The sequence below is a fragment of the Nycticebus coucang genome, chromosome 21, assembly GCF_027406575.1.
Source record: "Nycticebus coucang isolate mNycCou1 chromosome 21, mNycCou1.pri, whole genome shotgun sequence".
Lineage (NCBI taxonomy): Eukaryota > Metazoa > Chordata > Mammalia > Primates > Lorisidae > Nycticebus > Nycticebus coucang.
Window position 1 is genome coordinate 19,279,172 of NC_069800.1, and position 21,969 is coordinate 19,301,140.

General features: G+C 43.4%; 1 protein-coding gene and 1 non-coding gene across 6 annotated transcripts in view; both read left to right on the forward strand.

Moving 5' to 3' along the window:
• KIF16B (kinesin family member 16B) overlaps nt 1-21,969 on the forward strand; it is a 348,569-nt gene that overhangs the window by 248,159 nt on the left and 78,441 nt on the right. For all 5 annotated transcript variants that reach the window (XR_008376486.1, XM_053573824.1, XM_053573826.1 and 2 more), the window contains one exon: nt 6,095-6,217. Coding sequence is in view for 4 of the 5 variants with exons in the window: in XM_053573824.1 (XP_053429799.1) it covers nt 6,095-6,217 (123 nt within the window). In the remaining variant the exon portion in view is untranslated. The remainder of the gene's footprint in view (nt 1-6,094; nt 6,218-21,969) is intronic.
• LOC128574326 (U1 spliceosomal RNA) lies at nt 18,125-18,288 on the forward strand. The gene has a single exon (XR_008376703.1). It is a non-coding gene; the product is annotated as a U1 spliceosomal RNA (small nuclear RNA).

Consider the following 21,969-nt stretch of genomic DNA (forward strand, 5'->3'; position numbering starts at 1 on the left):
AGTCAAAGACAGTACAGAACTAGAAAGGAGAACGTGTGATTTTCCCTAAGGGTCCCAAACTGTGTTCACATTTGGCTGTGACAGCCACTTAGCGGATGTTGTCCTATACAAGCCGAGCATACTAGACCCCGTGTTTACTCTTCGGATCAGCCGGTAACTGATGCCTTGTTCAGAGATGGCGACCATTCAAGTTACTGTTCTTTTGTACCAAGAGAAAGATAATTGACATTCCTGATAATGTGAAGTTGAAACATACATTAGATAGTCACTGTTTCCAAACTTTAAACAATGTTGTTCAACTCAAGTCTATACATAAGAAATAATTGAGTCTGGTGACAATTATGGATTGGAAATGGCAGCTAAACTTACTGCATTTTCCCTAACCTTCGTCCACTAAACTCAAAGTATTCCACAAGCACCTATGTACAACATGGTTTGTCACTTTCTGGGCAATTTATCCCTAAAGAGAATGAAATACTCTTTCATTTGAGAACTTGTGTTTTTGTTTCCTGATGTTAGTACTCTAAACTCACTTTAGCAATGAGGTAGTATTAGCGGTGTTTCTTCATGCCAGGCTGCTGCTAAGGATGGCCAGGGTGTGCCTATAGGATATGAAGCTACACGTCTCTGCAAAATCCTGTTCAGTTGTACTTACGCAGCCTTCAAAGATGATGTGCACTCATTGACCAGGACATTGTTACTGCATTAAAATAACGCACGAGGGTCCCTTCGTGGCAAAGGCGGGAGTGGATATAGACGTGTCTTGGTGCTTCTCTGGGTTCATCATTCCCACTTGTTCACACAGGTACCTTGATTTCCTATTTCTTACCCCACGGCTCGTATTTGAGAACATAACAGATCCTCACCATCTCTTCCCCAAATCCCCATTTTCAAACACTGCTGGGGCACAGGAGGTGCTTGATACCTAAGAGTTCTAATCAGAATTCTGAGTATATTCAAGAATGCAGAAGCAAGAATCCAGTGTCCTCAATTCTCATTTGAAGGCAGTAGATGATCTAATATACGGGAAGAAGGGGAATGGTGGGGTCACGGTGTACGGCACACCTCTTGGGGGCTGGGCACAATTACAGCAGGAACTTTACCTAACAACCACAGTCTGTGTAGCCTAATTCTTTGTACCTTCGATGAATCCCAAACAATAAAAAAAAGAGAGAGGGAGAGAGAGACTAGAAATACGGGCTATGCTGGGAACAGAAGCAGAATTTGTAATTTTGTTGAACCCAGGTTTTCCTATGTTGTAGAAGGGAAGCTTAGACGTGGGCTCCTGGAGATGAGGTGGCAGTCCTCAGGTCTGACCTCATCATGGTCCAGGTGTGTACTGAGTAGAACTGTCTGGTCCATAATCGGGGTGTTTAGAGAAAAGTGCCGATGACTCCCTGCGGAACTGGACCACCCTGTGCCCTCTGCAGGGCCGACAGTGATGTGGGTGGACATGAAGCCACTTGCTCTTCACATCTTCAGTTTGCTCCTTCTGAGACAGACAGCCTGAGTGGGAACAGAAGATCGCAGTCTGAATATTTATGATGTAGCCTACATTCTTCCTGTTTCTTTAGGCTAAGATCTCACTGAAGTGTTTTGCCAACAATGGAAAAATTGACGTGTCTTGGTGCTTCTCTTGACACAGGACATTGTTATTTCATTAAAAGCCATAAGGAAGATATTTTTTGGTATTTAATTGTAAAAGATTTTTTTCTTATGTACAGACATGTAATCCAGGTTACCAATTATATACCTTTTTCTTGACCTTTTATTTATTTTATTTTATTTTTTTTAGAGACAGAGTTTTACTCTGTCGCCCTCAGTAGAGTTCCGTAGTGTCACAGCTCACAGCAACCTCCAGCTCCTGGGCGTAGGCAATTCTCTTGCCTCAGCCTCCTGAGTAGCTGGGACTACAGGTGCCCACCATAAACCCAGCTATTTTTTTGTTGCAGTTTGGCCGGGGCCGGGTTTAAACCCACCATCCTCGGAATATGGGGCCAGCGCCCTACCCTCTGAGCCACAGGTGCCGCTCAACCTTTTATTTATAAATAGAACTACTCCATGGTGCCTTTAAAATTTCTTATGTGACATTGCTCCTCATCCGTGCTGCCTGCTGCAGAGAGGAGCTCCACACACACACGGCCGTTCTCGTTTCTTTACCTCCTATGACATCATGTTACCAGCTTCACCCTAGAGTCTGAGACTCTTTTATGCCACATGTAGGGAAGCTCTGACTGATCTGAAATTAATAGTGCCATAGAAATGTAAAAGGTCCAATAAATAATGGGACACATTGTTATACAGAACACATTTAGGTTTCTAGTATAAACTCAAAAAATCCAAAACATAGCTACTTTCACATCAAAAATAAATTTAGGAGACATTTATGCTAGTTTTCCTTACTGTCTGATATAAACATAAGTTTTGGAGACTATCAGGAACTTTTCACACTGTGTCCTAAAAATTCTACATTTCTCATGAAATTACTTCATAAAATAACACTGCAGCAATGATTCCTTGCAAACACATTTTGAATTTATTTCTGCTTTTGCTCAGATCGCTACTTTAATATTTCAGTTATTCATTTCTGTAGTTCATTTCTGTACATTCATCAGTGGTTAGTTAATATGAAATCAGTGAGGTTGAAGTAAACTGTGGTCAGAGATGCCTCTGGGAGTATTGTGAGTCCCCATCATGGTAAGTAATGGAGAGAGCAGCGTCTTTCTTCTCAGCCAAGGATCCTGTGACACTCCTTGTCTACACCCGATTGGGGCAGTAGCTCTTACATCCTGTCTAGAACTGTTTCTTGAAGTGACTGCAGGTGCTGGTATATAAAGAACTGTCCTAGATTGAGGTGAGTTTCACAGATATTACAGGATCCAGTCACTCTCAGATAACTGGGCCCCACACAAGTCAATTCCCCAGTGAAATTGTCAGAGGCAGGGTTTTTTGGGGGTGAGGAGTGGGGTATTTTTGTTTTTGTAAAGCATATGTGAAATATATTTCCTTTTGTTGTGGAGTGACTTCACAATGGTACGTTCTTAGAAACTGAGAACTTTCCAGTTACAAAATACCCTTCCACTGGTCATAAAACGCCAAGACTCCAGTTATAGTCTTATCCCATTTTAAAAAACTGACTTTTACACAGAGAAACTTAAGGTAGCAAAATCTCCCTTTAGAATATAATCCACCTAGCATAGAAAATCTTTAAAAAACTAAAGGTCTTAGAAGTTACAAATCCTTCGTGAAAGTTACTTTGTATTCCCAGGACTTTTGCCTCCTCCATGTGGTACATAGTCGGTGCTCAGTGAAAGATACCCCTGTTCTATTGCATATCCTGGGAGATGCCTATAAGAAAGTCAGGGTTAACGTTGCTTAGTTGAGAATACTTCTGGGCAGTTTTGATCACAGATCTCCCTCAGGAAAATTAGAGAACAGTGACACTTAGAGAACAGTGGACACTGTTTCCACTAAGTGCCTGGCACAACTTTCTGATCTGCCAAGATTATCAGGTTCCTGGTGTGCCTCTACCCTAATTCCCATAGAGTGGGATACTGTGTTTTTAGAGTTGGGTTCCTGCCATGTAATTGGGATTTCACAAACATCACAGCTATTTTCATAGGTGAAGAAACAGGCACAGAAAGGGTGAGTGATGGTTATTCCACGACCACGTCCTAGAGCTGGAATGAGGTTCTGAGTTTCCTCCCTTTCTTTTTCTGAGTCTTTGAGGTGAACACTAGAAGCCCAAGTCCATTTTCTGTGCCTACTTCAGAGAAGCAGATAGAGCTTGGGTTTCAGAAGCAGGCGAGTTGCCCTGTGTGGACCTTGTCCTCCACGCCTTCTTGGGAACCCTGTGATTCACGTGATCTCTAAAGATTCAGGTATATAAATGGAGGTGTCCTTAGTCAAAACTGGAAAACAGGAAGATTGCCTTTCAGGTCCCCTTTCTCAGCAAATAATGTGTGTGACAACCATGTGCCTCAAGTGTCAAAAGTCTAGAGTGTAGTTTTGAAAGAAGCTAATAATGATCCCTTGACAAGCCTGTGTGGTTTTTAAGAATTTTTTTTACTGTTTACTCTTTCTAGTTGGTTGAAGAGAAAAGGTTGGTTACCTTCCTTCCGGCCTTTCCTCCTCCTCACCTCTTAGAATAGAACCTGTCCTCATCCTATGAGCCGTGGTGTTGGCCTTTTGATCTAATTAATCGGGAGGGTCCAGGTTTCTCCTAAGCTCGGGCAGGTGGGCCTTGTCTTCTTCACTGGTATCACCGGTTGCTGGTTGTGGCATTCTGAATCCTCTGCTGACATTGTCCCTGGCTGCAACCTGCCATTATGCCCCATTTCCCGACATGCACACAGCAACAAGTTCACCCCATGGGAGATCACGTCAGATCTGGACATCATGAAAAATACAATTACTGAGCACAGTGTAACAGGGATAAGGGCGTAGGCGACAGAGAAGGAACTTTGGGGCTGTGAAGCATGCCATTTCAGGTGAAAGACCAGTACAGATGTGTTCTTACAAATAAAACTGCTAATTTATTTCTCTATTCACCTTTAAATAGATAAACTTATTTCATGTTTCAAGAAATGTCTACATTTAAAGTAATTTGAAGGTGTATGTTCAGGCAGTGAATTGAAAAGCCTTTATTGGTGCACATATTTTTGAGAAGAATTTCTTGATGGTTTTTGACATCAGAACGGCTAACTAGGCATACTATTACAGTAAACATGTAATTGTTCTTGTTTTGGGTGACCAAACACTCAGGGAGAAATTAAAATGTTCTAGTGGGCTTTGGTGGCTTCATATCAGGTCAGAATATTCATACTGTCAGCCAGATTGAAGCCGCAGTCTGAAATGAACCATCCATGGGTCCGTGTCATCCCACACACAGCTGGGCCGGGCCTCCGTGACTCCAGGTGGAGGACCCTTCTGCCGGGGAGACAGGGAGCTTCCTGCCCACTGTTTTCTGTTTAGTCACATGAGTTTTCAGCTTCTTAAAATATGTCTGTGAAGTGTTCATTACCTTAATTTATCTTATGTGGATGAAATTATTTCAAAGCTTCATAATAGCAACATAACATAGTGGTGACAAAGGTGGGCTCTAGATGAGCCCGACTTCAAATCCTTGCTCTGCTTTCCCCTCCCCTCCCCACAGTGACCTGTGCCCTCAGTCTTGGGTCTCTCCTCTGATTAATACAGTTAATAACAGTTATTACTTCCTGGGGGGATCACAAAGGTTAGTATGATCTGTGCCTGTAAACCGGTTAGCACAGGTCTTGGCACACAGTAAGTGTTCAGGAATTGCTAAGTATAATTATGATTCTAATTATTTTATTGCTGCACCTACTTCAAAATCGTATTTTATTATGTTTTCTAAAGTCCCTAGTTAGTACAAATAATAAGGGTTGTACAGACATTTCCTCCTGTTCACACTCATGAGGACTCATTTTGAAGATTTATTTTTTTCATAATGCTTCTTCCTCAAACCCCTCTGGCTTCCCATCTCCTAGACCACAGATACTTGTCAGAGCCAACTTGCTTATTTATCAAAATACTTTGGATTTGTTTTAATTGCAGTTGAAAGAGCTTTTCCTACTACACTGGCTTGTAAAAGTGCCTCAGAGTTAAAAATTAAGTTAATTTGAATAAAACCTCCAGCTTTTGCAGCTTTATGTGTAACTCATAATCTGGGAAGAAGAAATTTGTCAGATGGTCAAGACTTTCAGAAAGGAATCTAGTGTACACTGTTGTTTTTTTGTTTTTTTGTTTTTTTTTTTTAAGAGTCCGGATAGGTGATCTGTCTTCGTTTTCACTCATTCTCATAAACTGGAAAGAACTTCAAAGGCAGACAACACTCGGTGGCACTTTAGCCCTCCCGTCTCAGAATGGTATACTGAAGAAATGGTCTTTTGTTATGAGACAGACTTAGCATTTCTCTTTCAAAGAAAACCATCATTTTTCTAAGTAAACTGTGCTGGTTTGATGGTCTTCTCTCTACCAGAAACACAGTTTCTGCCTCCTACCCCAGCAGGGTGTTTGCAGTGGAGTGACTTTGGTTTCTCTTTGTTCTTCCTATCTGATGTGCCTCTGATAGCGGATGGTTTCTCGCTCCTTGGGTGCAAATCCAGACGACCTGAAGAACCCAATTAAAATTAGTATTCCACGCTACGTCCTCTGCGGGCAAGGAAAGGATGAGCACTTCGAGTTCGAGGTCAAGGTGAGTGTCCCTGCTCCACCCCCTGGAGAAACAGAGGTTTGGGGCTCTGCGGCACTGTCTCACTCTCTGTTTTCCTGGACTGAAGCGGCACTCCTTGTGAACATCTTGTTTTGTGAGGTACAGGCTGTGCCCTTCTTTAAACCTGTCCATGAAGCCCTAGCCTGGACTGTAACACGTGGCGGGAAGTTATCTCATAGAAGGTGGTGTTAGGTGGTAAGCCAGACAGACCTAGCAGGTACGTCGTACATCAGCTGCGTGTTGCCTAGGACTTCTTTAATTTCTGCCCCTAAAGTGTTTTGCACCCTAGAAAACCCCACAGTCCTGAGCAGCCCAGGACAATTGATCACCATGCCCATGGTCAGTTTCTTCTGTATGAAAATGGGATTAATAATATTTATGTCACAAGGATACCAGAGCATAAAGTGGTACATCAAGGGGCTGGTATATAACACACAAGGAAGCGTAGCTGTTCCTGTGTTGCTGTTGCTGTTTCCATTGTTGATGTTTCAAATATTAAAGGAGAAAAGGGAACACTTTTGCACTGCTGGTGGGAATGCAAATTAATACATTCCTTTTGGAAAGAGATATGGAGAACACTTAGAGATCTAAAAATAGATCTGCCATTCAATCCTGTAATCCCTCTACTGGGCATATACCCAGAAGACCAAAAAGCACATCATAACAAAGATATTTGTACCAGAATGTTTATTGCAGCTCAATTCATAATTGCTAAGTCATGGAAGAAGCCCAAGTGCCCATCGATCCACGAATGGATTAATAAATTGTGGTACATGTACACCATGGAATATTATGCAGCCTTAAAGAAAGATGGAGACTTTACCTCTTTCATATTTACATGGATGGAGCTGGAACATATTCTTCTTAGTAAAGTATCTCAAGAATGGAAGAAAAAGTACCCAATGTACTCAGCCCTACTAAGAAACTAATTTAGGGTTTTCACATGAAAGCTATAACCCAGTTACAACCTAAGAATAGGGGAAGGGGAAAGGGAGGGGAGAGGTGGGTAGAGGGAAGGGGATTGGTGGGATTACACCAGCGATGCATCTTACAAGGGTATATGTGAAACTTGGTAAACGGTCTGTGAAGCTAGTGAATAATGCCCCATGAATATATCAATGTACACAGCTATGATTTAATAAAAAATAAAAAAAGAAAAAAAAGAAATAAGCCCTCAAAAAAAACAAAAACAAATATTAATTAGGAAGCTTTCTCAATTTGTTTCAGGTACTATTTGAATTATTTAATTTTCCAGGAAGACATATGCCTGTTTCTTTATGTCATGCTTTCCTTATTAATGACTTCCATCTTATTTTAATTTGCTCCATTGACTCATAACACTTTATTAAGGGTTGTGGCCACCACCCCAGCTTAATGAATTAGGGATAAATCACAATTCTTCATTTTAGGGATTGGTGAGAGAGTTGATAGGAAACCCATTAGGGTCTCCAGAGTTACTTACGCATGAGGGAGTTCATAGAAAACCCACTAGGGTGTCCAGTGTTAGGTACACATGGGACAGTTGATAGGAAACCCATTGGGGTGTCCAGTGTTCTGTACGTGTGAGGGAGTTGATAGGAAACCCACTGGGGTGTCCAGCATTACGTACGCGTAAGGGAGTTGATAGGAAACCCACTGGGGTCTCCAGTGTTACGTACCCATGAGGGAGTTGATAGGAAACCCACTGGGTCTCCAGTGTTACGTACATGTGAGGGAGTTGATAGGAAATCCACTGGGGTGTCCAGTGTTCCGTACGCGTGAGGGACTTGATAGGAAACCCACTGGGGTGTCCAGCATTACGTACGCATGAGGCAGTTGATAGGAAACCCACTGGGGTGTCAGTGTTCCGTAGGCACGAGGGAGTTGATAGGAAACCCACTCGGGTGTCCAGCATTACGTACCCATGAGGGAGTTGATAGGAAACCCACTGGGGTGTCCAGCATTCCGTACACATGAGGGAGTTGATAGGAAACCCACTGGTGTGTCCAGCATTACGTATGCATGAGGGAGTTGATAGGAAACCCACTGGGGTGTCCAGTGTTCCGTACGCATGAGAGAGTTCTTGAGGTGGCTTCATTCAGGTAACCACCAGACTAAGAATGTGGACACTGAGCTCTGTAGATGTTGACCCAACCTTGGTTTAGTGAGTGGCCCTAAGTCATTCAGAGCCTCAGTAACCATCTTGCTGTTTAAAATGAAGAAGTTGGATGATTATAATGGTCTCTAAATTTCATCTTACCTGAGAAGCACATTTTTTGAAAGAGTATCTTATGCAGGAGGATGCTGTAAAAAGCCTGGAGCTGCTGCAAAGGAGGGGATGAGGCAGAAGAGAGGAGGAGAGGGAGGGGAGAGGGCAGGCGGGAGGAGGAGGGAGCCTCAAGAGCACTGTGCACCTGCCCCAGCCTTGGTGCATCTCAGGGGAGCCCCAGGCTCTGGGGATCCCTCCTTTCAGTTATGCACATTCTTTTAGTCTTCCTGAGGAAATAATATAAATAACTTCTTTTCTAGGTAATCAGATTTTTAGATTTTTATTTCTGTATACTGTTTTCTCCTTTAAAAGGAAAAAACCTGGGCCTCTATTTATTTATGAAGTCTTTGTTAAGAAAAGAATGATGGCTGTGTGTCTTTCGCTCTGCTGCTCAGATTCTGTGGTTTCTCCGTCACTGTGACATCACATCCCTGATCCAGCACTTCCCACTGCTGTGACCTGATTAATCCCCAGTTTCCTGTCAGCTTTGTTTTTCCCATTTGTTTTCAGACATCCTCATGGTGTGTGTGTGTGTGTAGCTCCATTTGAATGTATATGTAATGTTAGATACATATAGAAAAACGATTGCTGGAGCTGTGTTTATATTATTGTTGTATTTATGAATTAAGGGGGTAAAGCCTGGCTTCTACTAGTTCGTATTAGAATTCTCTACTGTGTGGAACTCACAGCAATGAAGGGCATGCAGTGATTTTAGTTGGTACCTGACGTTTTACTTTCCCAAATAAATGTGTTAATCAAACATAGCTATTGAATCCATTTCATGTATAGGACTTAACGAAGAACATAATTATTTTTTTTTAAAAAACTGTATTGATATAAATAAAAATTAGAAACAAGTAATAGTCCAGGTGGTGTGCAGCTCTGGCCAAAAACTGAGAAGATGCTACTGTCAAAGCAAGTTAGGGAACCAGAAATTAGTTGTGCCTGTTCTAAAACACCCTGGAACCATGAGGCGTTCATCTTCCATGGATGCTCTCACTTGACGTGAGTCACTCCCGTGTTGTGCACACTCCTGCCCGGCGCCCCGTTGTGTGGCGGCTTCACACTTTGTATATTCCTTTCTCCTTATTGGAGTTTGTTGTCATGTTCGTACCCGACTGTACAGTTACCGTTCCTGTGTTGCCCCCCACCCCTCTACTTTACTAACCTTGGGGGACACATGCCAGGAAGCCCTGGGTCTGGGGTCAGTTCCTGTTACCCCAGGGGCTGCACCCTGCAGCAGACCCTGGTGGCACACCCACCGGGGCTGTGTCCACAGGACGTAGAGGAACGCACGTCCTGCTGACTGAGGGCAGCATTGGAGACAGGGCAGGGAAGCTGGGAAGTGCTGGGCTGGCGTCTCTCTGAGAAGTGCACACTCTGGGCTCACTGTTGCTGTGTGTCACCTGCTGGTCAGCAGAACGGATCCCGAAACTCGGGCTTGCGCTCAGCCTCACCTTCCACAAACAGCACCACCAAAGGGACTGCAACAGTCCACTGAAAACGCCAGCCTCCTGTGCTTGACCGCCACTGATACCAATGTGAAATCACTTTTGCTGCATTGTGCTTGCCATTTGCAGTTAGCAGTGGCCAGAGTGGGTAAAGTTTAAGTTTTAAAATGCATTTCAGCAAAATACAAAACACTGGGCTGGGAAATTTATGATTAAGGCTAATAGAAGCTGTCATACCCTTGTGTCATAGAAATGAGCTGATATTTCCAGCATGGTTGAAATTCCTGGCATTGAACCTCCACGTCAACGTGGTAGTATGAAGAAATAGGGGCGGCGCCTGTGGCTCAAGGAGTAGGGCGCCAGTCCCATATGCCGGAGGTGGTGGGTTCAAACCTAGCCCCGGCCAAAAAAACCAAAAAAAAAAAGAAATAGGCAACACTGTGTATGTTTTGATGTTTTCTCTCCTGCAGAAAGTTTCTCTTCCCGTGAACGGTGGAGGCGATCTGCACAAGACAGTGCCTGGAATAGTCGTGGGCACCGGGGCCCCTTTCCATCCTGTCCCCTGGGTTGGTCCCTGCCCTTCTGCTCATGTCACAGCTCATGGTCCCGTGCTTTCAGCCCAGTACCGTCAAGTCTGTCATGTCTGCTGCCGGCCTTCCCATGTCAACACAGACGTCCAGGCCCTCGTCAGTCTCACGCAGCACCGACGCCCAGCCCTCACGCAGTGCCTGACAGGTGACAGCCACCCAGCAGATGACTCAGCCGCGTGACGCGGGCGAGCGGTCACAAAGGGTTTTCACTGTGCACAGCCTGTCCGGAGCCGCGAGGGTGACTAAGTGGCTGTGCGCCCTTTGTAAACTGTCTCCACTGGCTCCGTGTGCTCCCATCTGCACTGCCAGTGTCAGTCCTTGGCGGACTGTCCTGCCCCTCGCCCACCCTCACAGAAGGGCTGGCCCTTAGTCCTGCAGGGAGCATGTGGACACATGGAGCTCTGGACCGTGTCAGAGTCAAGCTTGCCTGTCGCTCCTGTTTCCCCCCCGCTCCCACCTTCCCTCCTACCTTACAGCACCACCTTCTGCACACCAGCTGCAGGCACCCGGACCCAGGCTGTTCAGACCACCCCCAGGTTAGCTTTGTTTTGTCTTCTGTACCCCTCCCGTTTGGACTTTGGCCTGGCCCCCCAGGCACTCTTCAGCCCCCTGGTCAGGGAAGCAGGGGTCCCGTTGCTGTCTTCTCTGAGGAGACTTCTGGCACCCCAGCCCACTCCCTTTGTGCTGTTCAGGAAAGGACAGGTGGCTGCAGGATTGCTTTTGACCTGTGTCACTTTAGTCTACTTGTACAAAAGAAATGCAGGGACACATACACCTTACCATGCACACACGCGTGGTGTCCAGGACAACCTTCCTTGACTGATCACCCGTGTACTGTAGTAATAGTTTCCTTCGCTTGTTTTATTCTGCTCTAAATTCTGGTTGGTGGCTTGAGAAGAGGGGGAGAAGCAGAGAAAACCCTAGTTATGAATGATGGTGAGGAAACAATCTCAGGGAAATATTCCTGGGCAAACTCATGACACCTCTGTGTAATTATCAAGGGCCCCATTCAGTACTGTCGTCCTCCCAGAGTCACCCCTCTAATGGCAGTCAGTTTGGCCCTAGATGCTCAGGGCCAAGAGATCTCTCAGATCTGCCAGCTCCTCCCTAAGCATTGGAGACCCCAAGTGAGAGGCAGTGCGTTATGAAAGGGCCGGGGAGAAGTTCAGGTTGGAATCTTGCCTCTGCACCCAGGGGACCGCATGCACGCATTGTGGGCGGGGCCCGACACAGCTGTGGGATGGTGTCCCCTGAGGCAGCAGGAGTGACTGGTGCCTGAACAGATTTTGTAAATTTTGCATGAATTATCACACATAAAACTTGGTAGACTTGACATAGAAATCTAGATTTGCCAGGTAATTGAGAAAGGTCAGAAAAAGTGGGGACCAGGGTGACATTCCCACGAGGTAGCACTGGCGGAGCAGAAAAGCGCCTACTCTTGGGGTGGGTTTGTGATGGAGACCCCAGGACTCCCTGTCAGGGAGGAAGTCACCTGGGTACATGGCAGCCTCCAAGGACACTCAGAGTCCACCTGTGCTGTACAGAGAGTCTCAGCCCAAATCAAGCTCTGTTCACAGGTGGATAAATCTATTAGAACGTGCACAGAGGCACAGGGAGAAGGCCACCAGCTGGGCAGAGCCTCCCGCCTGACCCCCGGGCACACCTGTCCTCTCTGTCTGCCACCTCCGCCTTTCCTGCTAATTACTTGCTTGCAAAGACCCAAATGTTTTGAGCAAGGGTCCACAGCAAATGAAAAGCACACTTGTCCTGCAAGACAGCACGGGTACACCTGGCCTGTAGTCTGGTATGCATAGCCCTGGTTTTCACCTGCACTCCTCAGGTAGTGCCCAGGTAAGGCCAGAGTGGACCAAGGCAGTTGCCACCAACATGGTCAATTCAGGGTGACTTGGCTGTCTTCCCAGAAGTGACATTCCTGTAGGTCCACAGCCTGTGGCTGGGGTTTTGTGTATCTTATGAATTGTGCTATCTGTCTCACAGGCTGCTTGCTACCCATTCTGTCCTGACACAGCCTGCTAGATTTTACTTTACTTATCGGCATTTGGCTGATCTACTGGCTGTGTGTAACACGTCTTCTTAGCTTCATCCACGCTCTGCAGCACACTTGAGTGTCCTCAGATATCAGGTAGGGTTCCCACTGGGCTCCCTCCTGCACCTTACTCACTGGGCCTCTCTGCATGTCATTGCTGGGTAATCTCTGTGGGCACCCAAGCTTGCAGCCCCTCTTCAAGGAAGGAAACGAACATCTCTCAAGCATCTTCTCCATCCCAGGAATTTTGCTAGCCATTCCCACAAATATCAAAAATATCCCCAAATGGAGGAATTAGTCATAATTCACAAATTAGGAAGATATGACTGACTTGCCCACAGCCACACTGCCAGTAAGTAGGTCCAGGTGCCAAGTGTCCATGTCAGCTCCAAGCCCATCATGCTGTAATTGTCTTCTTACCCCTTTTAACATACCTTCTAAGTGTCACTACTTTTTGCACCTTTGGAGGTAGAGGCCTTATGTTAGTGTTAGCCTAGACATGCTGGCCACTTCTAAATCCTTGCCTATGTTCAAAATTTCCTATTATTTTTGTGTGCATTTTAACTTTTTATCTTGAATTCTGACCAAGTCACAGGCACTTTGGGGCTGCTGTTAAGGCTTTGACAAATCTGGAGTATTTAATGGTAGATATGCCAAGAAACATAAAGAAGAAATGCCCAGAAAATTTGCAGTGTGGGAGTTGAAGCAATCACATTTACAGTCAGAGAAATTTATCTGTATTTGGCAGAACAGAAATAAAAGCCATTCCAGTCTAATAGATAAACTATGCACACATACATCTTTGAGAAATACTTACTCCCAACTTGATAGAATATAAATGTTCAGAAAGAGTAGTGTGTTGGCGTCTGCGCCTACACCGATTAGTAACTCGATAGATGACTTCCCTGCATGGGAATTTACTGAGCTGAGAGAGGGGAGTGTGGTCCAGGCAGTCCAAATCTTTGGTCTGTCTGCTATTTTTTTTTTTTTTTTATTGTTGGGGATTCATTGAGGGTACAATAAGCCAGGTTACACTGATTGCAATTGTTAGGTAAAGTCCCTCTTGCAATCATGTCTTGCCCCCATAAAGTGTGACACACACCAAGGCCTCACCCACCTCCCTCCTTCCCTCTTTCTGTTTCCTCCCCATAACCATAATTGTCATTAATTGTCCTCATATCAAAATTGAGTACATAGGATTCATGCTTTTCCATTCTTGTGATGCTTTACTAAGAATAATGTCTTTCACGTCCATCCAGGTTAATACGAAGGATGTAAAGTCTCCATTTTTTTTAATGGCTGAATAGTATTCCATAGTACACATATACCACAGCTTGTTAATCCATTCCTGGGTTGGTGGGCATTTAGGCTGTTTCCACATTTTGGCGATTGTAAATTGAGCTGCAATAAACAATCTAGTACAAGTGTCCTTATGATAAAAGGAATTCTTTCCTTCTGGGTAGATGCCCAGTAATGGGATTGCAGGATCAAATGGGAGGTCTAGGTTGAGTGCTTTGAGGTTTCTCCATACTTCCTTCCAGAAAGGTTGTACTAGTTTGCAGTCCCACCAGCAGTGTAAAAGTGTTCCCTTCTCTCCACATCCACACCAGCATCTGCAGTTTTGAGATTTTGTGATGTGGGCCATTCTCACTGGGGTTAGATGATATCTCAGGGTTGTTTTGATTTGCATTTCTCTAATATATAGAGATGATGAACATTTTTTCATGTGTTTGTTAGCCATTCGTCTGTTATCTTTAGAAAAAGTTCTATTCATGTCTCTTGCCCATTGATATAAGGGATTGTTGGCTTTTTTCATGTGGATTAATTTGAGTTCTCTATAGATCCTAGTTATGAAGCTTTTGTCTGATTGAAAATATGCAAATATCCTTTCCCATTGTGTAGGTTGTCTCTTTGCTTTGGTTATTGTCTCCTTAGCTGTACAGAAGCTTTTCAGTTTAATGAAGTCCCATTTGTTTATTTTTGTTGTTGTTGCGATTGCCATGGCAGTCTTCTTCATGAAGTCTTTCCCCAGGCCAATATCTTCCAGTGTTTTTCCTATGCTTTCTTGGAGGATTTTTATTGTTTCATGCCTTAAATTTAAGTCCTTTATCCATCTTGAATCAATTTTTGTGAGTGGGGAAAGGTGTGGGTCCAGTTTCAGTCTTTTACGTGTAGACATCCAGTTCTCCCAACACCATTTATTGAATAGGGAATCTTTCCCCCAAGGTATGTTCTTGTTTGGTTTATCAAAGATTAGGTAGTTGTAAAATATTAGTTTCATTTCTTGGTTTTCAATTCGATTCCAAGTGTCTATGTCTCTGTTTTTGTGCCAGTACCATGCTGTCTTGAGCACTATGGCTTTGTAGTACAGACTAAAATCTGGTATGCTGACGCCCCCAGCTTTATTTTTGTTACAGAGAACTGCCTTAGCTATACGGGGTTTTTTCCGGTTCCATACAAAATGCAGAATCATTTTTTACAAACTTGAAAGTACGATGTTGGTATTTTGATAGGAATGGCATTGAATAGGTAGATTGCTTTGGGAAGTGTAGACATTTTAACAATGTTGATTCTTCCCATCCATGAGCATGGTATGTTCTTCCATTTGTTAATATCCTCTGCTATTTCCTTTCTGAGGATTTCATAGTTTTCTTTATAGAGGTCCTTCACTTCCTTCGTTAGGTATACGCCTAGGTATTTCATTTTCTTTGAAACTATGGTGAAGGGAGTTGTGTCCTTAATTAGCTTCTCATCTTGACTGTTATTGGTGTACACAAAGGCTACTGACTTGTGGACATTGATTTTATATCCTGAAACATTACTGTATTTTTTGATGACTTCTAGGAGTCTTGTGGTTGAGTCTTTGGGGTTCTCTAAGTATAAGATCATGTCGTCAGCAAAGAGGGAGAGTTTGACCTCCTCTATTCCCATTTGGATTCCCTTTATTTCCTTGTCTTGCCTAATTGTATTGGCTAGAACTTCCAGCACTACGTTGAATAGTAAAGGTGACAGAGGACAACCTTGTCTGGTTCCAGTTCTAAGAGGAAAAGCTTTGAGTTTTACTCCATTCAGTAAAATATTGGCTGTGAGTTTGTCATAGATAGCTTCAATCAGTTTTAGAAATGTGCCACCTATGCCTATACTCTTCAGTGTTCTAATTAGAAAAGGATGCTGGATTTTATCAAATGCTTTTTCTGCATCTATTGAGAGGATCATGTGATCTTTATTTTTGCCTCTGTTAATATGGTGGATAACGTTTATAGACTTGCGTATGTTAAACCAGCCTTGCATCCCTGGGATGAAGCCTACTTGATCATGATGAATGACTTTTTTGATGATAAGCTGTAATCTATTGGCTAGGATTTTTGTTGAGAATTTTTGCGTCTATATTCATGAGTGAGATTGGTCTGAAATTCTCCTTTTTTGTTTGGGTCTTTTCCTGGTTTTGGTATCAGGGTGATGTTTGCTTCATAGAATGTGTTGGGGAAGATTCCTTCTTCCTCAATTTTTTGGAATAATTTCTGCGGTACAGGAATAAACTCTTCCTTGAAGGTTTGATAGAATTCTGGAGTGAAGCCATCTGGACCAGGGCATTTTTTGGTTGGAAGATTTTTTATTGTTTCTTTGATCTCAGTGCTTGAAATTGGTCTGTTCAGGAGCTCTATTTCTTCCTGGCTGAGTCTAGGGAGAGGGTGTGATTCCAAATATTGATCCATTTCTTTCACATTGTCAAATTTCTGGGCATAGAGTTTCTGGTAGTATTCAGCGATGATCTCTTGTATCTCTGTGGGATCAGTTGTTATTCCCCTTTATCATTTCTGATTGAGGTTACTAGAGATTTTACTTTTCTATTCCTCGTTAGTCTGGCCAATGGTTTATCTATTTTATTTATTTTTTCAAAAAACCAACTCCTTGTTTCATTAATTTTCTGAATGATTCTTTTGTTTTCAATTTCATTGATCTCTGATTTGATTTTGGATATTTCTTTTCTTCTACTGAGTTTAGGCTTAGATTGTTCTTCTTTTTCCAATTCCATAAGATCTCTTGTGAGATTGTTGATGTGTTCTCTTTCTGTTTTTCGAATGTAGGCATCTAAAGCGATGAATTTTCCTCTCCAAACTGCTTTTGCAGTATCCCACAGGTTTTGGTAGCTTGTGTCTTCATCGTTGTTATGCTCAAGGAAGTTAATGATTTCCTATTTTATTTCTTCCTGCACCCATCTGTTATTCAACAGAAGATTGTTTAATTTCCATGCCTTTGGGTGGGGTCGAGCATTTTTGTTAGAGTTGAGTTCCACCTTTAGTGCCTTATGGTCTGAGAAGATACAAGGTAAAATTTCAATTCTTTTGATTCTGTTGATATTTGTTTTGTGTCCCAGGATATGATCAATTTTGGAGAATGTTCCATGGGGTGATGAGAAGAATGTATATTCTTTATCATTGGGATGGAGTGTTCTATATGCATCTATCAAGCACAGTTGTTCTAGGGTCTCATTTAAATCTCTTATATCCTTGTTTAATTTCTGTTTAGAGGATCTGTCCAGCTCTGTAAGAGGAGTGTTAAGGTCCCCTGTTAGTATGGTATTATCAGATATCACATTGCTCAGACTGAGTAAAGTTTGTTTCAAGAATCTGGGAGCATTTAAATTGGGTGCCTAGATATTTAGAATTGAAATGTTTTCTTGTTGTATTTTTCCCTTGACCAATATAAAGTGACCATCTTTGTCTGTTTTGACTTTAGTTGCTTTAAATCCACATGTATCTGAAAATAAGATTGCAACTCCTCTTTTCTTCTGAATTCCATTTGCCTGAAAAATTGTCTTCCAACCTTTGACTCGGAGCTTGAATTTGTCTTTTGAAGCCAGGTGTGTTTCTTGCAGACAGCAGATGGATGGCTTGTGTTTTTTAATCCAGTCAACCAATCTATGTCTCTTCAGTGGGGAATTCAAGCCATTAACATTTATTGAGATAATTGATAAGTGTGGTAGTATTCTATTCGTCTTATTTTGTGAGAGTACATTGCTTAGTTTTATCTTTTGCATCAGTGTGAAGGTTAGGTTCTGTTTTTTAATTTCTGAGTTTTTCCTTTGCTGCTGATCCTTTGTGGTGGTCAGTGTGCAGAACAGGTTGAAGTATTTCCTGTAGAGCTGGTCTTGTCGTGGCGAATTTCCTCAATGTTTGTATATCCGTAAATGATTTGATTTCTCTGTCAATTTTGAAGCTTAGCTTAGCAGGGTACAGAATTCTGGGCTGGAAATTGTTTTGTTTAAGTAGATTAAAGGTAGATGACCATTGTCTCCTTGCTTGGAAAGTTTCATAAGAGAAGTCTGCGGTCACTCTGATGGATTTGCCCCTGTAGGTCAACTGGCGCTTACTCCTGGCAGCTTGCAGAATCTTTTCTTTTGTCTTGACTTTGGACAGGTTTATCACAATGTGTCTTGGAGAAGCTCGGTTAGAGTTGAGGCGACCTGGGGTCCGATGTCCCTCTGAAAGCAGTGTGTCAGAATCTTTGGTGATATTTGGGAAATTTTCTTTTATAATATTCTCTAGTATCATACTTACCTGGCAGGGGAGATACCATGATCACGAAGGTGGTTTTCCCAGGGCGAGGCTTATCCATTGCACTCCGGATGTGCTGACCCCTGCGATTTCCCCAAATGTGGGAAACTCGTCTGCATAATTTGTGGTAGTGGGGGACTGCGTTCGCGCTTTCCCCTTAAAAAAAAAAATATTCTCTAGTATGGCTTCCATTCCTCTGGGGCATTCTTCTTCCCTTTCTGGAATTCCTATAACTCGTATGTTGGAACGCTTCATAAAGTCCCATAATTGTGACAGTGAATGTTCTGCTTTCACTCTCTTCTTTTCTGCCTCTTTTACTATCTGAGTTATCTCAAAAACTTTGTCTTTTACCTCTGAAATTCTTTCTTCTGCATGGTCTAACCTGTTGCTGATACTTTCCATTGCATCTTTAAGTTCCCTGACTGTTTCATTTCCTTCAGCTCTGCTATGTCCTTTTTATATTCTTCATATCGTTCATCTCTTATTTGATTCTGTTTTTGAATTTCCTTTTGGTTATTTTCCACTTCATTAGCAGTTTCCTTCATTGTTTCCATCATTTCTTTCATTGTTTTCAACATGTGTATTCTAAATTCCCTTTCTGTCATTCCTAACATTTCTGTATAGGTGGAATCCTCTGCAGTAGCTACCTCATGGTCCCTTGGCGTGGTTGTTCTGGACTGGTTCTTCATGTTGCCTGGAGTTTTCTGTTGATTCTTCCTCATGAGTGATTTCTTTTATCTGTTTCCTTGCCCTAATTTTCCTTTCACTTCCTCTTGTTCTTTAAGTTCTCGTGCCTGTGGACTAAGGGTTACAGGACCAGAAGGGTGAGAAGGTTGAAGAGCAAAAAAGGGATGAAAGAAAGGAGGACCGAGTGAGAAGAAAAAAAAAAAAAAGAAAAATAGAGAAAGGAGAGGGGGTGAGTAAAAGGAATATTGAGAAAAAGAAGAGAAGCACAGAAAGAGGGAGACAGAGCAATATAGGTGTACAGTAGGGTACTTTGATACAACCTTAAAAAACAAACCACCTTCTGGGGGTGCCCAGTTGGGTGGTTCCCTTGAGGTCAGCAGCTCTTTGCTAACCTGATCAGACACAGTACCCCACCTCCACCAAGTAGAGAGGAAAGACAAAAATGCTATAAATCAAACCAAAACAAGCAAACAGAAAACTTTACGGGATAAAATTGGCTGGAAAAACCAAATAATAGCGGTAGAAACACTAACAAAAATGAAGTTCTAATTATTGAAATAGGCAGCCATGGGAAATTATAATTAAACTAGAAAAATTGAGAAAGAAAAAGGATCTGTATGGAAAAGGTTGAACTTAAAAAACAAAACAACAATCAACAAGATCAAAATAAACAAAAACAACAACCAAACCGAAAAAAAAAAAAAAAAAAACACAACCAAAAACAAAGCAGTATGTATATGTTATTGAATATTGTCTGGGCAACACGTGGTCTTCTGGGGTATGAGATGTTAATCACAGTTCTGATAGGACTGGAGGCTGCTAGTTTCTCAAACCCCAGCAGGTAGACACCCTAACTCTCTCTTCAGCCCACTTAAAAGGCACTTTGAGCTTGTTCACTTGCTGAGCAGAAGCTTTCCCAGGGAAGTGCTTGTCGCTGGAATCACTGCTGAAGTGGCTATCCACTTACCCTGTGTGCCAAAACTGGTCTCCCTCTGCCCCCGAGGGTTAGGGCTGCAAGGCGGCTCAGACCCCGCCCTGAGGCTACTTGGTCGCTGGGTTACCAGCTCCCACCCAATTCCAGCTCTGCGACCCTGAGGGCAGTGCTTGCCGGGGCAGATCGCTTAGAATGGCTGCCTGTGACCCAGAGCCAAACAGTATTAGCTCCCTCTGGCTCAGCCGCTCAGACTGGGGCCCTAGACAAAGGCCAAAGTTTTCCGCACTCCCGCTCAGGCTCTCCCCAAGGCAGTTCAGCTGAGTGCCAAGCCCAAAGACACCAAAACAGTTCACAGGTAAGGCCTTTGTGGTTTGCAGTCTCGCTGCTACTGAACTTACAGTTGCGGGCGGGTTTAGACGGATTGAACACACGTGACCACTTGCCGGTTTTCCACTGTTTTAGTCCTCCTCTTGGGGTCCAGAAGTCTCTCGCTGACTCCCTGTGTCCTCTTAGGAGTGATGATAGGCAGATCCCACCAGCCAGAGATGCCTGGAGTCCTATCTCCCCAGACTCACGGTGCCCAGATGCAAGGAAGCTGTTACTCGGCTGCCATCTTGCTCCGCCTCCTGTCTGCTATTTTGAAACATACATAGCAAGCGAAAGAAACAACATTCAGGCTTGAAGAATCCTATTGTATTCTAAGATTTCTGTTTTAATTTGAGCTCCCCTCCCATCTCTTTGAGATCTTTGTCTTCTGCTAAACAGTGATTTCCTTCTGCAGTTTTCACACAGACCAGTGGACCCTCTGCGTGCCCCTTACGTGGACAGTCAGGTTTCTCTTTGCAAAATCAACACTGTGTATCTGAGAAATGTCTGAGAAGAGGTGAGATTGCGTCACAAGCACAGAAGAGGGGTCATCACTTTGCACTCCATTTTTGCCCAGATTTCTATTTTCCCCCTAAAATGCTGTCTTAGTATTCCTTCTTCTTTGATTTCAGAATTTTGGGAGTTTTATTTCTGTTCATAGAATACAGTTTCTTTGGAAATAAATCACAAATTAGTTGGAACTCCCTGTTTCCCACGTGTTACCCACGGTCCCCTCACCGCTCAGGAGTGGGTAACGTAAGGCCTTTCCTAAGGAAAGTCATCAGTGCCGGGAGCGAGTGCCCAAGCTGTGTGCCGGCCTCTTCACAGTGTTTGAATCCCTATGTAGGTTGGGTGAATCAGTGTATTTTACAAATTAGGAAATCAAGACCTGAAGGAACTTAATAATCTAGCCAGAGTCTCAAGGCTCATAAGTGACTAGGCTAAAGTCAGGACCCACGTCTGTGTCATTCCAGAGCTTTTTTTTCACTCTCCCATTTTTTTTTTTCATGCTCTCATGCTGATTCTAGAGAGTTTCCATGCCTCCATGCCTTGCTTTGCCTCTGAATATCTGAGTAATTTACAGGAAGATTGCTTAGGCTGTCATCTTCATAATTTCCCACAGTTTGAAAGTAGAATTATTCCTCCTCGTCCTCTCCTGCTTCACAGGGGTGTTAGGGGACGGGAGAAGCACTTTGTCAGTGACAATCTGAGATTGGAAAGTTCTCCATCTTCCACAATCTCAGGGCCTTCGTGCCTTCCATCAAATTTACCTTCAAACTACCCTGTAAGATAAGTATGCTAAAATAAGCAGCATTACCCCCTATTTCAAAGGTACTGAAATTGAATCATGAGGAAGACATTAATTATTTCTGGTCACTGCAGAGGCTGGGTTTGGGCAGCTAGAAAGTCCCGTTTGATTTAGTGCCACCTCCTGGTTACCTGGAGTAGCGGTGTAAATTGGGGGTTGATTACTAGGCTCAATTCTTCATCTCACCCCAGATGCAGACGTGGCTCTCAGGCCCGAGGCCCTGAGGCAATTTCTGTACTTGTCAGTGATACCCTTGTACAGAAAGGTGTCTGGGATTTTTCTATATAATATGGCCGTAACGTCTCATTTGCGTGGTTCTCCTACTTTCAGGAATCTTCATTCTCCAAGCTCCACATACCTCACATTCATATCCCCAAGAGATGGGCAGATCTAGAACGCGTGTTAGAGTCCTTTCTTTGCATGGTGCAGTGTTTAAGACCAGGCTTCTCCTCCTCAGCTGCTTTTAAGACAGAATTTCTGCAGTTGGTCAAGCTGCTGGTTCACAAGGCCCACTGCAGTGCAGAGGGTACCTGCCTGGTTCAAG